Source organism: Saccostrea cucullata, unplaced genomic scaffold (assembly GCF_032062105.1).
Source record: "Saccostrea cucullata isolate Sc308-1 unplaced genomic scaffold, CSIRO_AGI_Scuc_v1 ctg200, whole genome shotgun sequence".
NCBI lineage: Eukaryota > Metazoa > Mollusca > Bivalvia > Ostreida > Ostreidae > Saccostrea > Saccostrea cuccullata.
This window is the reverse complement of record NW_026928357.1, coordinates 36,100-51,313: the sequence shown is the minus strand read 5'-3', so window position 1 is coordinate 51,313 and position 15,214 is coordinate 36,100. Positions and strand designations below refer to the sequence as shown.

The 15,214-nt window shown below is 33.2% G+C and overlaps 1 protein-coding gene across 5 annotated transcripts; it reads left to right on the top strand.

Annotated features, from left to right (window-relative positions):
• Positions 1 to 1,489: 1,489 nt before the first annotated feature.
• Positions 1,490 to 13,243, top strand: LOC134277313 (sodium/potassium-transporting ATPase subunit beta-1-interacting protein 3-like). 5 transcript variants are annotated; one of them, XM_062759634.1, is made up of 9 exons: positions 1,490 to 1,680; positions 2,458 to 2,595; positions 2,810 to 2,890; positions 3,216 to 3,428; positions 3,809 to 3,869; positions 6,406 to 6,435; positions 6,790 to 6,828; positions 10,260 to 12,091; positions 12,422 to 13,243. In XM_062759634.1, the coding sequence occupies exons 1-8, from the start codon at positions 1,600 to 1,602 to the stop codon at positions 10,604 to 10,606; spliced, it is 990 nt and encodes a 329-aa protein (XP_062615618.1). In that variant the 5' UTR covers positions 1,490 to 1,599; the 3' UTR covers positions 10,607 to 12,091; positions 12,422 to 13,243. The 5 variants fall into 5 exon arrangements, with proteins under 5 accessions (XP_062615618.1, XP_062615617.1, XP_062615619.1 ...); XM_062759633.1 differs by having other exon boundaries at positions 10,260 to 12,096; positions 12,428 to 13,243; XM_062759635.1 differs by lacking the exon at positions 6,406 to 6,435 and having other exon boundaries at positions 10,260 to 12,096; positions 12,428 to 13,243.
• Positions 13,244 to 15,214: the final 1,971 nt, after the last annotated feature.

The window sequence follows — 15,214 nt, the reverse complement described above, 5'->3', positions numbered from 1 at the left end:
TAAAATGAATATAGAAAAGTTTTATTATTAGACACCTATTATGAATCAGTAAAAAAAAATACATTTTTATGACAACGGTTCCAGGTTGAAATATTATGTTCTATGTGTACTTAGAAAAACATGCTAAATAACCACAATAAAATAATTTGTTGAAATCCCGAAACATCTTATCCAAGTCCCGAACCGTCTTGTCGCTAGTCCCGAAACGTCGTGCACCCATGGAATTCCATATTGGGGGAGGGGGTGGGGGTTAAATTCATACGATTTTTCAGGTTGGCTTAGCAAACCCCTCTAGTTGTGACAGACAACTTTGTATAATAAATTATCATTGATTAATTTTATATAGAGAAGGGGTAATTTCTACAAGGAATTCAAATTTTTAATATGACATACGACATTTTAAATGAAGACAAGTCAATATGCTTATATTCATAAAATTACTATTTCTCTAAAGGCAGAGATTTTTTACCGGGTGATAAATTCCAAAAGTCTAAAATTTTATGTTTAAGTTATAAATTACTTCAAATCCTTTTATCTTTCCAAATTCTGAAGAATTTGTTATGATCGGTCAGCTTAAAAAATGTATATATATAGTGGCCTCAAATGCTGGAAAGTGCACTATTTAGAACCATAGAAACAAAATCCCCACTAATGGGACACCCCCTCCCTTACTAACCCCCCCCCCCCCTTTCAAGCACACACACTTAAATTTCTGGATCTGCCACTGTTTTTACAGAGGAATACACAAAAATTACTTTCAAAAATATTTCTCCACAACAACAGTATAATCATATAACCATGCTTATTATTAGTCATTTTGTCTTCATATCATTGCAAACTGGCCATGGAAACGCAGCACTGGGGGGGGGGGGGGGGGGTAATAAACACAACTTGTCTTTTTACTGAAAATGTCCATCTACGCCCCCACCCCCACTTTTTGTTGCAGTAATTTCAAGCAATGGTAATTTTGTAGTGTGAAGAAAAGTTGGTACTTCAGAATTTGGTCGTCTCAATATCATCAGATTTTGTATATATTCTTAAAATAAATGATTTTAACCCCTCAACAACTGGATCCGCCACTATTCAATGAAAAGTAGTTCCTTTGGACTTTGGACCCAATGAATTAATTTGATCTAAATAATCTCAAACACGTCTATGCTGAAACACATCTTTTAAAAAGAAATGACAAAAAAGAGATAAGAAAAGAATGATTTTCTTTTTTACATTTCGTGAAAATAAATATTGTAATCTTTCAGGATGTCACACGCAGCTCTGTTTGTTTACGCACTTGCTGACATCCAAATAGTTACGCCTAGAATATTCCCGTTAATGCGCACCCAATAAAATTGAAGACAACTTTAAAATATCAAGCTTTTTGTGTGCTGAACGTTAACAAATATTTTTATAATAGTTATATCCTTTTGATCAATGACATGCAAGGGTAAAAATGTTTAAATTTGCTGAATAAACGAAACTATTTTTTCTCGCGCATTCATATCCGCCTTACGACCGGGGATTATTCATAACAAGAAAATGGTTCGAAGAAAAAACAAAAAAATGTGTTAGTAAGAACAGATCTGATCTCAAGGAAAAGTCATAATGTTCAAGATGGCTTGTAAAGGAAAACTTATTAATAAAGCGTTATATACGACGCTTATGGTTGTGATTTGTCTTCAGTTGGTAAGTAAGAGCCGTCTGTCATTGATGACATTCCTGGCATGTTTTATCTCACTATAAGTTGTTCATTACCACAGTTCGCCGCGGAATAAAAATGGTCCGTATGTAAATTGTTCTTTGTAAAGTAGATCCTCTTATCACAGGGACTATTGTTATTCCTATCCCCATGAGCTGAAAACTTCAATGTCTTGCATTTGTTTAGAGTGGTCATCTGCCATGAATAGGCTTGATCTGGTCAAATAATTGACCATATAATGTATTGTAAGAAAATAATATAGGAACTGATACTGCATGATCGTTGTCATTGTAAATAATTTTCTTGATGGAGTATAATCTTTCAATTGTTACACTGATTGAGGTAGGGGAAATTCAAAAAAAGAATGTCTTGGGCATGCCATGTCAACAAAATTCAATGAAACATCCAGATCTCACAATCAACATCAAACCTGGCTGACTTCCACAATCCGCCCTCCTTAAAAGCTCCCCCCCCCTAAGATCCCAACCCACTCTCATCCCTAGTAGGCCTCTCACCTGTCAGTTCCAGGGCATAACACTGCACTAAATGTTTTGGGAGAGGAGAAAAATGCAGCAGACTAGACTGGGATGGGAACCCTGGGCCCCATGAATCTCTGGTCAGCTGCTCTACTGACTGAGCTATTTAGCCACCAGCAATCGATCCCGGTTGACCACTACAGAATCATACACATAGATTTTTCCTTGTTTTCCCCAAATGTTGCTGTTTAGATATGATCATATATCATCAGACTTATTTTTTTCCAGCTCAGCACACTGGAAAGACAAGTGTTTGATTTTCTAGGGTATATGTGGGCACCCATTATTGCCAACACAGTTCAGATCATCTGTTGCATTTTAGGAATTTTTGGAACATATCAGATGAAAGCACAGTTTGTAGTAGTGGTAGGTACTTAGTAGACTGTCGCAGATCTTTAGCAAAGCCAATAAAATAAACAATATAGAGAGTTTATTCTATTTTTTTTTCTTAGAAAATTCTTGAGAAAAATATGTGAATTCTATTGGAAGATACATTTTATTAATTTACTATTGAACAAGATATTGTACAGATGCCTTGGTTATTAAAAGCTTAATACTCCTTCTTTTTCTTCTCTTCCAGTATTCAACATGGTCATTAATGTGGTTAGGATGGAATATATTTGTCATTTGTCTGTACTTAGAAGTTGGTGTTCTAAATAGAGTAAGTAATAAAGTATAAATCTTTGTTACAAAAAAACAGACATCAGCATCTACGAAATATACTCTTGCTGAGTGACATACTTATATGTATAAGTACCGGGTAGTGTAATTGCAGGAAAGGAAATGTTAGTGTTATGAACATGTTCTTTGATTAAAGGAGTTAGGGCAAAATATATTTGAATGTGTAAATGACATGAGCTAGGGCATTTACTATAAAAAAAAATGTGTCAGTTAAATGTATATTTTTGTTTCATTCCTTAATGGAAAGGAAAATAAATGTGTCAGAGAAAAAAAATTTAGAGTATATTTTTTTAATTTTTCCACAGAACAGAGATCTGTTTATATTAACCATTGGAACAAAGAACAAGAGTTGGTGGTTAGAGCATGGAATCGGATGTAAGATCACTAATGACACGTGGATGAGTGATAATCCGGTGAAGACGAGTCGGCTTATCCCCCCAGAGGAGGCGGTAGAGGGATGTCTCCTGGATTATTACTATGTGGAGGTCATCCACGCAGGCGTCCAGTGTCTGTTAGCCGTAAGTCCAGTTTACACTTGACATGATATCAGAAGTCTTATATATATATACAGCATTGTCTGGATGTTTTAAAGGGTTATTGAACTAAAACAGGATGATTTTAAATTGACAAGTCATTCTGTTGATGAATTTGCCCTACATATTGAATTCTCTATGTATGTTTGTAATTATTACAAAAAAAAATGTGAATGCATTTATCATTAAGGTTTATGATGAATTTGACAGAATTCATTTGCATTTATTGTCAGAATAAAAGATTGATTTTTGTTTGAAAATAAAAAAATTCAAAATTCTATAAATAATATGTTAATTTTGGCATGATTACGTCTACATAAAGAATTGTTGAACTGTGATTTACATATTGCCCTTCTCTTTTCCAGTTGATTGGGTTCACTTCATCATGTGTCAGCATATCTGCATTTAATGAAGAAGAAGAAAGTTGTAAGTACCTGGCATACACTAGCACATACCCACGACTGGGCACACTTCGCCATAGCTATTCGGCCCAGTCTTATCCCACACTGTATGTTAGAGATAGCTGGTGTTTGCCCACCTATGTTTCCTATTCTGAGGGTATGGATTGGTCAAATGACACACAAGCCAGGCCCCGTATGTCACAGACCTATTCTGAGGGTTTGGATTGGTCACATGACACACAAGCCACGCCCTGTATGTCACAGACCTCCCAGTTGTTGATCCAGCAGTATGATGATGAAGTTTAGGGGGTGTGATCACAGAGGTGTGTCAGGGTATTTGTTGTAGATCTTTTGCATTGCTACCTGGCAGCTGCACGGTGCTCTATCCCCCCTTCTTTAATGTCTTTATGTTGTGACTGGTTTGTTTTCCACCCTTTTCTCTTGTGGATCTTTAGTTGTTGTTTTGTGCGACATTTGGAGGGTAGGCCATTAGAGTGGTGCTTAAGCTTGTCTTGCAGAGCTTTAGTAAAGAGATTGGGTGATATTCATATGGCTTACTATTGTCTGTCATCTTTTTTTTCTTACTCAGCTAGAAAATTGTCTTCAAAAGTACTTTTTGGAAGAAAATAGATCAAAATAACTCCCACATATTAAGTTTATGTTAAAATGGTATAAAGAACTCGATTCATAAATTATAAATTTCAGCTTTATGTGGTAAACCTTTTCAGTATGGAAAGAATTGAAAAGTCAATAGATAGAAAAATTTCTTTTTTTTGACAAATTAGGTGGTTTTAAATTGCATGTATGAAGGGAAACCTGCATGTTTTGTTATAAATAGAGATCTAAAATATACTTCCTGTTAGTTTTATGTAGATGTTACTGTAAGCAGAAATTATATCGTTGTTTTTCAGTGGACCCAAGACCACCAGGAGTATTTACTAAATTAATTAAAAAAGCAAAATTGGTACATTTAAATTTTCTTTTGTTTATTTTTCCTTCCTTTATTCATTATTAAAGTTTCATTTTGTACCCTATTAATTTATGAAAAAAGAAACTTTTTTCAGTCCTTGTGTTTTCCATGCCATACATTGCTTTTACTCATATTTTCAAAAGGCTGATTTATTCCATTAAGTCTCAGACATGTGAATGCCTTATAATTTAGACGACCTTTTCAGTTGTTAAGGATTGTTTTCTCTTATGCATGTAGCTGGAGCATCTACTGGAAAAATCATTCAAATTGTTTTCATAAGACTACATGTGTCTGAATTTTTTCCACCCTTTTACCTTATTTACTGCATTATTTGTCCACACAAATATAAAAGAAGAGTCTGCAGGAGACTTGTGCTACAAAGCCACTAACATGACCTGAGTAGAAAATGGTCAGTAATTGGCTGGCTAATCTGCAGGGGCTTATTCACATATACAATGCAAATGAAGGGCATCTTCATGTTGGGGGACTTCGACTGTCAATATTCAGTACAGATGTACTTTTGACTTGGTATTCTTTTTGCTATGACATAACACCCTTTGGTATGCTCTTTCAGTGGAGTTCATTGGAGGCTTCGATTCTATTTCCTACTATCACCAGCATCTCAAACCAATTTTTGTATAGGTAAAACATTTCAAATGTTATATTTTCTTGTTGAAAACGGTTTTCTTTTCCTGTTGTTACTGGTTTAATTTGGTTGACAAATTATATGTTATTTTAAAATTGTTATGAGCACTCTCATTAAAATTAGATCTAAGCAGCAACAGAGTTGGAGTGGATCAAAGATATAATTTTGATTAGATTGTGTTCTCAGAGACTGAAGCTTCGGTTTTTATTGAGTAAATTGTTCCACCTTAGCGAAGTGAATCTTAAAGATAAAAATTTCATGTTGAAGCAAGGGCAACCAACGGACAAATTCTTTTGATTAATTTTTCCCCCTTTAATTTTAAAAGTTGGTCTTACATCTTTGACTTTAGCAAGCATTGATTTATTGATGGTTTCTCTTTTGCAACTTATGAGATTCTAAATAAGAAGGATATATAACAGCAAAGAACAGGTGCAAAAACAGTATTAAGGTTTTATCAATATTTCTGTTTAAAGGGAACATGGCGATTTTTAAACAGTGTTTAGCACATGTAAAGAAAAGTACATTTAAAATTTGAATTTAAATATGCTGATGTTTTGACAACTCAAAATATTTTTCATCGTGTTTCTTCGATATTTGTTTGTTTGTTTTTTTAAATGCTATTTGTTTCTATCTCTTTTTATTCTTGTTGTAATGCATGAAAATTGAAATTGCATAACTTTTTTTTTGGTTGCTTTTTTAAAAATAATTTTTCGTTGCATGCATGCAGCTAAGAAATTAATTCTTTTACCTGGAAGATGGATAAACAAGTTAGATAAACAAAAGTGAACTGTAGTATATTAGGTACATTGTTTTAGAAGGTAACTTAAAATGCAGATGTTTTTTTTTGTTACAACCAGAAATTTAAAGTTGCATATTATTTAATTCTAATAAGTGCTGGAATTTCTGTTAAAAAAATTACCCAATAGCTTTTTATTTCATGCATAGGTAGAGAAAAATATCTTTACAAACCTGCACGTAAGACAAAATTTGTTAGCAATGTTTTTGTTACGACTAAACTGGACATATTTCAAGTTCTTTTTAACCAATGTTTTACGTTGATTAACCTGTTATTTTAGTCCTTAATGTAAACAGAATATTTACGAGAACTGCATAACACATTATGCACATGTATATTTATAATAGTTATAAATTGCAATTATAATAGTACATATATTAGAAAAACTGTTACCATTAATATCTTATTTGCATTTATTGGTATACAGTAGTTTTCCCATTTTGTACTATGAAAGGAAAAATATATATTTTTATAACAGAGTAAAGAAAATCTTATAGAACACGAGTAATATATTGCATGCTATATTTTTTCAGCAAGTCAAAAATGTGTCACAGAAAACACAGGAAAATCTTGTAAGATAGATATCATGATAACAGCTAGCTAAAAGGGTGTTGTTTATTCACTAACATGGCTCAGAATTGGTTATCTAGATGTATGCTAATATATAACAGATACATAATCATTTATAATTTCCATCAGACAACATCAGGGCAAATTCATAACAGACATCATACGATTTCAACATCACTCACTCTGTTCGTCTGTCTGTAACACTGACTTTCACTTGTTGTTAATGATAGGTATTACACATTCCTGGTACTGTTGTACACCAATACATTGCATTTTCAGAATCAAAGTTCATCTAGATCTGTGAAGTTCAATTTAATTTAGCCAATTCATCACACTGTTTACCTAATTTGTGTTTTGGTTCATTCTAATTACTCACTGATCAATCTTTGAGAGTCTACTCATGTGTTTTATGTGTGATTGATAATTGATCTTACATATAATGCCTGGGCACCTGATTCGAATGTTCAATATTGACTCTTTCATTAGGTAGATGAAGTATTAACTTTCTATAATCTGATCTAAATATTTGCTCTTAACTTTTAATTTGACTATTTAAGGATTTATTTGATAGGGTGGATACGAAATGATTGAAAGTTTTTAAGAAAGGGAGGGTGGGAATTTCTTGCATAGTATACTGTAGCTCACTAAATTTTCGCGACACCTTATTTTCGCAAGATAGTCATTGACTCTTGATTAGCGAGACAAAATTTTCGCGATTCTTGGTTATTGCTCTATATAATCATCAGGAATGCTATTATACGTGAGAATTAAATTTTCGCTAGCACACTGTCTCACCTAATTACGCGAAAATAATGTTCTCGCGAATAAAAAGTGATTTACAGTATTAAGAACAAATCTTGTTTTTGAAATTCATGACATTATATACCTGTCTATCTTTGTTTGTGAATATTAAGTGGTTAATTGAAGTCTACTTGGGATAGGTATGAATTATAAATTTGCTACTTTACAAAGGCATGATGTAAGAATTTGCCTTAATGATACCTCAAAGGAAAAGTTATACTAAATGCATGTAGAGGTATACCACCAGGGGTATTGACGTTTGTCTAAAGCTTAGATGAATGACGGTGAGCTAGGTTCACAAAGGCTTGGATTGCAGAAAGCTTTCTAATGAGCTGTTTTGTTTGTGACATATTATTTTCATGATTATCAGATTGTATGTCATTGCAGCAGCACAAGTAGGCCAAAACTGATCCCCCATACCCCCATAAAGCAGAAAATTTAGGTCAATTTATATGTAATATTCTGACAAAGTTATGGAGATAGATTTTACTGGTATCGGTTGAGTAAAAGAATAAAACATTCTCCATCTTTAGAATGTTTCCCCTAAATATTGAACTCTGCAGTTTTGTCAGTTTTTAGATAAGAGACAAGCACTCTATAAATTTCATTCTGAGTTAGACAGGTACAGGTTATATACTTATTATAAATTTCCATCTGACAAAGGTTTAGCCTCACACTGACAACAGTTAAAGATGCCTCAATAAATTTCTTTTCTTTTACATGTCTGGCCAAAATTCCCAGTTACATCCGCACTCACAGTAAGATACATGTTGTCGGCTTAATTTGCTTTTTAATTATTTCCTGGACAAATTCGTTTACATGTTTACCAGATTATACTTGTGGTTAGATGTAAAGTGTTTCATTTTTGCATGCATATAAATCTTAAGTGAACACTTACAATGTGTATTACAAAGTGGTGTCGTTAATTATTTATATGTAAGAAGCAGGACTGCTTCAGTGACATAGTGATAATATAATATCACTGATGTACATCCAAATAAACATTTAATTTGATTAAGATGACATAACTTCAGTGTTTGTAATGTACATGTAGTTACATGTACTGAAAATAACTTCCAATTGAACACCATTAATGTGTATTAACAGCCCCTCACCCTTTCCATCCTCCAATATTCTCTGAAAAATATCAATAATCCATCCATGGACTAGAAGATTTCAATATAAAACTGCATATGTAGTATAAAGAGAGGACAATTTAACATCCCAGTTTTGATACCCAGATAATGAAATAATTGACAGATATTGTACATGTATTCTAATAATAAAGAATTCAAATATTTTCAAAATCTCGACAAACACCATATTGTATTCTAACCAGTAACTTATGATTTTAAATTGATTTTGATTAGAATTTAAACTGAAACTCAAGAGAAGGATAGGTCTCTTTACATATTAATATACATACATTTTGCTACATTTATTTTAAATTTTCTGTAATTGCCCTTGGGCTAGTGCCTTAAAAATCTTTTTAGAAATTATTTTCATCAGTTATTTGTTAATCATCCCCACATAAATGCAAAGTACAGATAAACCATAGTTTATTTTCTCAATCATATATTTTTGAACTTCAGCATAGTACAAACTACATGTACATCACTACATGATGAAATCTGTGGGGCTTTTTTTAGCTTTAAAGGAGATATTTATATTAAGATGAACACATCTGTTTGTGACAACAATAAGAGGATGATAAATACAGAAAAAGGAAGGATGCTAGATCTGAGCATTAGGTGGTCTCTGAAGTTATTAATGTATCTAATCCGGAAGTCGTCAACTCGTGATGTTTTTTTTTTTTATTGACCAGCCTTGTTGATTAGACACGTAGTATAGCAGTCAAAGGGAGAAAAAATATTCCTGGTAGAAAAATGATAATTAGAATTGTTTATCGGGTTAAGTCCAAGAGTATTATGGAAAATTACTATGAATTTCACCCAGAATAGCTGGTGCATACTGTGTTTTCTCTGATCAAGAACTTTAGCTTGTTTGTCATGCAGTTGTTTCTAAGGAGCTCTCATATTAATAAAATAAAATGCCCAATTTTTTTTTTTATTTACAAACATTTATAAAAGCTTATTTAATACTTTGATACTGCTGATAACAAATTTACAAAATAAGATGCAGAGCATGACATGGTACATGTAATGATCATAGATGGAACTTAATTTGGTTAAATAAAAATAAATTGAATGTACAGTTACATGTACCTACAAAAATATATGTTGATTTCAGAAAGATATATATTTTATTATATGTATAAATTATAGAAATATTTATTCAGAATTTCAAACACATTATTTTTTTTTTTTGGATGAAGTATTGTTAGTATTGTGTTGTAACTGATTGTTGTATCAACTTCGAATTTTTTTCTCTTATAAAGTAAATTGTGAAAGGTTGTGTTTATTTTAAATCTTCATTGATTTATGCATTGGGAAAATTTAAATTATCGATAATACATGCATTTAATTATTTGAAATTCTTTGATGAAAAAGGAAAGCTTACAAATAACTATTTTTAAAACTGGTTAATGATTCATTATTATTAAAGCAAAAGCCTAGATTGACATATATTAAAAGATAGATAATTTGATTAAAAATTGTTTTATATTTTTCAGCATCTTCAGCAAATGATGAACTAGAGTTTGTTAAAATGTATTCCAATTCCTCTCCCTCCAGACGTCGATATCAAAGTAATGACAATGTAACGCTATCGTATGACAACCACGGTAGTGAGTTCCCCACGCTAGACCGACCACCCAGCTATGAGACCAGCATGAGAGAGAGCACCGTTGTGAATGACATTTACGGCGCCGATCGGCGCAGTGTTCGAAGTTTACGCAGCGTCAGAAGCAAAGCTAGTAATAAATCCAAAACAAAAAGCGAGAGACGAGAAGAGCTACCCTGGGTACAGATTACGCCATCATCAAGCAACGTAGATCAGCCATTCCGGCATTACCCCTAGTTATTCCGTAGATATTGTAAATCACTGGTTCTGTGTTCAGTCCTTTGATGCTTATATTTTGTAATATTTATAATGTTATACCATCATTTTAGGTGCATTATTGTCAATCCATATAAGGAAAATTATTTTACATGAATGCATGTTTAGGGAAGTCTGATGCTGATGCATACTGATTGTATGAAGACTGAAAGACTGCAATAGCTGCGGATTTTGTACTCAATAATGATACTAGCATGTATATGTTTTTGTGAAATGGATATTTATGTGAATTGCATTTGGGACTTAAATTGACTGGGATTCTGTGAGAATTTTTCCCACTCACTTTAAAATTGTTTGTCTGGTGGGGAAACATTTTGATTGTACTTTGATTGACTCTTGGAGGGGAAGAGCTCAATATGGAAACACTTTAATGGTCAGACGTTGAACATTTAAATGTAGTCAAATATTTTTGGATCCTGTTAATTATCAAGCTTATACATGTATTTATTGTTATCATCAAACATCAGTACCCTGTTATGGGGAGATAACTCTAAACGGTGCAATGGAAAAAACGCAGCCAACATTATCATCACTGAACAAATCTGGTGGAAACAGTTAACTTTAATTTAATGAACTCGTGCTTCAAGATGTTATTAACGAAGTGTGTAGCATTTTACTTATAAAATATACAGAAAAATTACAGCTACATACCAGTATGTTATTTGTTGTTTTGATGGTCTCTATGTAATTCAAGTCAGTGTTTTGCCAATGTTCCTCCTTTTATTTGTACATGTTCATATTATACATGTTTAAATTAGATCTGATTGTTTAATCTGATGTATTGATAAATTAAGAGCCGAGTTTTAAAACAAATTTGTGTGACCTTCAAATTTTTGAAGGATAAAATAAAAATCATAGCAGGTTTTAAGAAAATGAAGAGCAAAGAGAATATGGCTTTTTCTTCAAGATAAAACTACAAAATGATGGCATGTAAAAATAAAAGAAATAAGACTGTACTTATTTTGTTAAATATGAACAATTAATATCTCAGCTGTGCCATGAAGAGATTGTGATGAAAGTGGCTTATACTGTGTGCAAATTGTAGATTTTTTTAACTAAGATAAAATATATATGTGTGTTTGGAATGATTGTGAATGTGTGTTTCTGTTTGTTTGTGGCTGTTCTCTATGTTCACTGATCAAAAGTATGAACTTGTATGTAATTAAGTTAATAGATTTACATAGCTTTTAATTTGTTCACTTGTCACCTAGCTTTAAATGAAAAGTAAAACTTGCCTGTAAATAAGCCTTGTGTATACTGTATACAGGGATATTTTTGCCCTTTATTATTTCACCCTTTCTAACATGCAAACAATCCCCCCCCCCAACCCTTTTTTTAAATTTGCCCAGACACAAATGGGTTAAAAATCTAATTTTGTCTTTTTTGAATTCACTGTGTTTTAGATTTGACAACTGGAAATAAGCACAAAAGAGACAAAAACTAGAGGTACTGTGAGCGATGAGCTCACTAAATGATACCCCCGCTTCCTATATGGTTATAACTGGTGAAAAAGTCCATGTTTTCCTGTGGCCGGGAAACCCAAAATATGTGTCGAATCAAAAAGTAAAATAGGAGGTGCACAATGGCAATATGTAATGAAGATTCTGTGAAAGTTTCATCAAATTTCATTCAGTGATATGAGAGGAGTTGCGGATAAGAGATGGGTACCCCAAAGCGTAACAGACGGACGGACGGACGGAAGGACGTACAGACGGACGGACGGAATTAACGATTACTATATACCCTCCCGCTTTTCAAGCGGGGGGTATAATAAAGTGGGAGCATCATATTCCTTGTATACAGTATTTGTTACAAGAATATACCAGTGTATAAATCCTTAGTTTGTTTTTCTGGTTAAACAGGGTTTGTGAGAAAACTGACAAATGTCTAATAACAATTTTACCACAGAAGTAAAAAAAAAAATATTATTTCATTCTTTGTTTTTAGAAGATGGAAATACAATTTCCTCTTTGTAGATATAAACTTTTGTTGAATAAAATATTATCTAGTTACACCAGCAGAAAAAAAAAACATTGCATAAACTTATCTGTATATTTGGAGAAGTGTCCAGTGCATCTACCTCCATTTTTTATTATTTATTAGACACAGTTGTCTTTTATTTTAGAATGATAGGTGGAAGAATAATTATGTACCCATAGTTGGATAAGCATGAGGTATTTAGTCTTTTACTTGTCACAGTGAGTAATCAACAAGACCACCTGGGGGTATCTGATGATGTTATGTACCCAGACTCTGATTTTATTCATGAAAGCATGTCAATATGGGGTCCAATTTCATTATCACATTTTCATTTTATTTATTTGTTTAATTAAAACTTTCTTGTTCCTTTCTTGTAATGGTTTGATGAAAAATTTGAAAAAGATGATGTATATCATTTATAATTTTTTTCAGATTTAAGCTTTTTCCTATTTTGGGCCAAATAGGTCTGTATATATACATACAGCTAGTTTTAAAACTGTGTTCCTTGTTTAATAATGCTTTAAGTATTATGATAGTGCTAATTATGCACATTTCTGTAGATTTGTTATTGGTCAATTATGTGTTTGTTAAAATAAACACAGATTTTATCATATTTTGTATATTTTCAGTGTTTTGATGACAGAAAAAATCCAAACATTTATTATGTGCATTAATGGTCTTTTAATGTATCACATCAAGAGTTATTGCTCTTGCAACAATGCTGAAATTTTTACTACACATCTGTTAAAACTAATGATGGCAATTGGGGGAAAAACCCCTACAGAATAACATATTTTCTTGACATATACATGTAAACACATGAAGACTTGGTCAAATATATAGTATACGGATGTGTTCCTGCGGATTCACTCATATTGAAATAGGAGTGAATAGTCCATCTTAAATAGATATTAATTTGAAATCAAGACTTTAAAAAAGACATTAGAAATTATTATCTGTTTATCTTTACCAGGAGACTACATATACAAATATTTTATATCAATTTTAATAGGCAAAAACAAAATTAAGATAACCCATGATTTGACATACACCCCCGTAGAAAGCTGGAAGGGGTTTTTTTTTTTCTGAGTCTTTGCTATTGAAAATTTTCCTTTGCATGCTGGTTGCCTACTTATCGTTGCTGTAAGGGTTGGGCGCTAGGAAATTTCAGGATTTGGACAGGATTTTATGCTACGGGCTTGAAAATATACGAGCACGTTGAACAGACACAAAAGCTGTTACTAAGTACGTCTTCTAATTTCGATGGTTTAGGATCGAAAAGGCACAGATTCTGATATTTTTAGTACTTATTTATAGATTATTCATGTCCACTTTGTTGTATGCAGTATCAAATATTTCCTCAACTAATACCTTTAGCTAAGGAGTTTGACATGAATGGTGATGAGCACACCGTTTGATCTATCTTTACTACAGTGCTCGAATCTAACCATGTTTCCGATGTAATTTTGTTTGTTTCTGATAAATCTACAGTTTATGTTCCGTATCTATGTGGGATAATAAAGGATTTTCCTTCATATTGTTTTGGTTTCCTTTCTGAAAAAGGGACAGATATACAGTTTGCATCTTTCCAGCTGAATGATCTATATTTGCTAGAAGAGAGAACTTCAAGTCTCGTGGTTCCGTAGGTTCCTACAAATCAAGTTATGATCCTCTCTTACTGGCCCTGTCTAGCTTATCAGGATTCTATATTCCCCTGGGTGTTTGGCAGTGTATTTGGAACCATTGATATTATCACTCGATCTGTGATCCCCTCTGACGCATCGAGAGCAGAGCAAACATGGACCTCTAAAACGTCAGGGGTGGGATCAGCATTACTGTTGTTAATACGGAGCTTGATGGTTGTGGACAGTGCTGTTGATCTCCACACAGGCATGAGCGTGATTCAGGCGTGTCTTGCTTTACTGATCCTTGCTTTTATCAAATGTCTTTATTTGTTTCACTTGTGGCTGAGCAAATGCTGCCTATGTATGTGAAGGTTTCTGTCTTTCAGGGTATGCTCTCGAAGCATGATTGGTGTTTGCTGTTTGTTGGGGAGTCGCGTAACCTGTCTTGTCAATATGTAGATCTGTCTTTGCTACTTCCTACCCGAGACTATCAGTTTTTAGCTGCATTTGCTCATATTTCTGGAACATAAGACATAGGTCGTCACAAAAGTCGAGTCTTCTAAACACTGGCTGAAAGTTCATTTTACTCCTGTCTTGCCATCTCTTGTGGGTTTTTTCTGCGTAATCCAGTAGATCACCACTAGGAAGATCAACAGTGAAGAAGACAGTCGCGTCTTAATCCTATTCGCGTCTCAAAGGCTTAAATTGTGAGCTTACCTATGTGGAGGACTTGGCATGTAGCCTTGCCATACATAAGTTGTATGAGGATGGTGGAGGTAGGTGGCGATCCATATGCTGGAGTACTGTAGATTCCTTATTTTTGGCGAGTACTAAATCGCTAATGGACGGTTGGTCAAGAGATTTTGCATAAAATAAAGGCGAGTAATTTTATTTCACGTGTGGTGCTTCTCGCAAAATTACGCGATAATTAATCCCACGCGTATATTTAGGAAACTACAGTAGT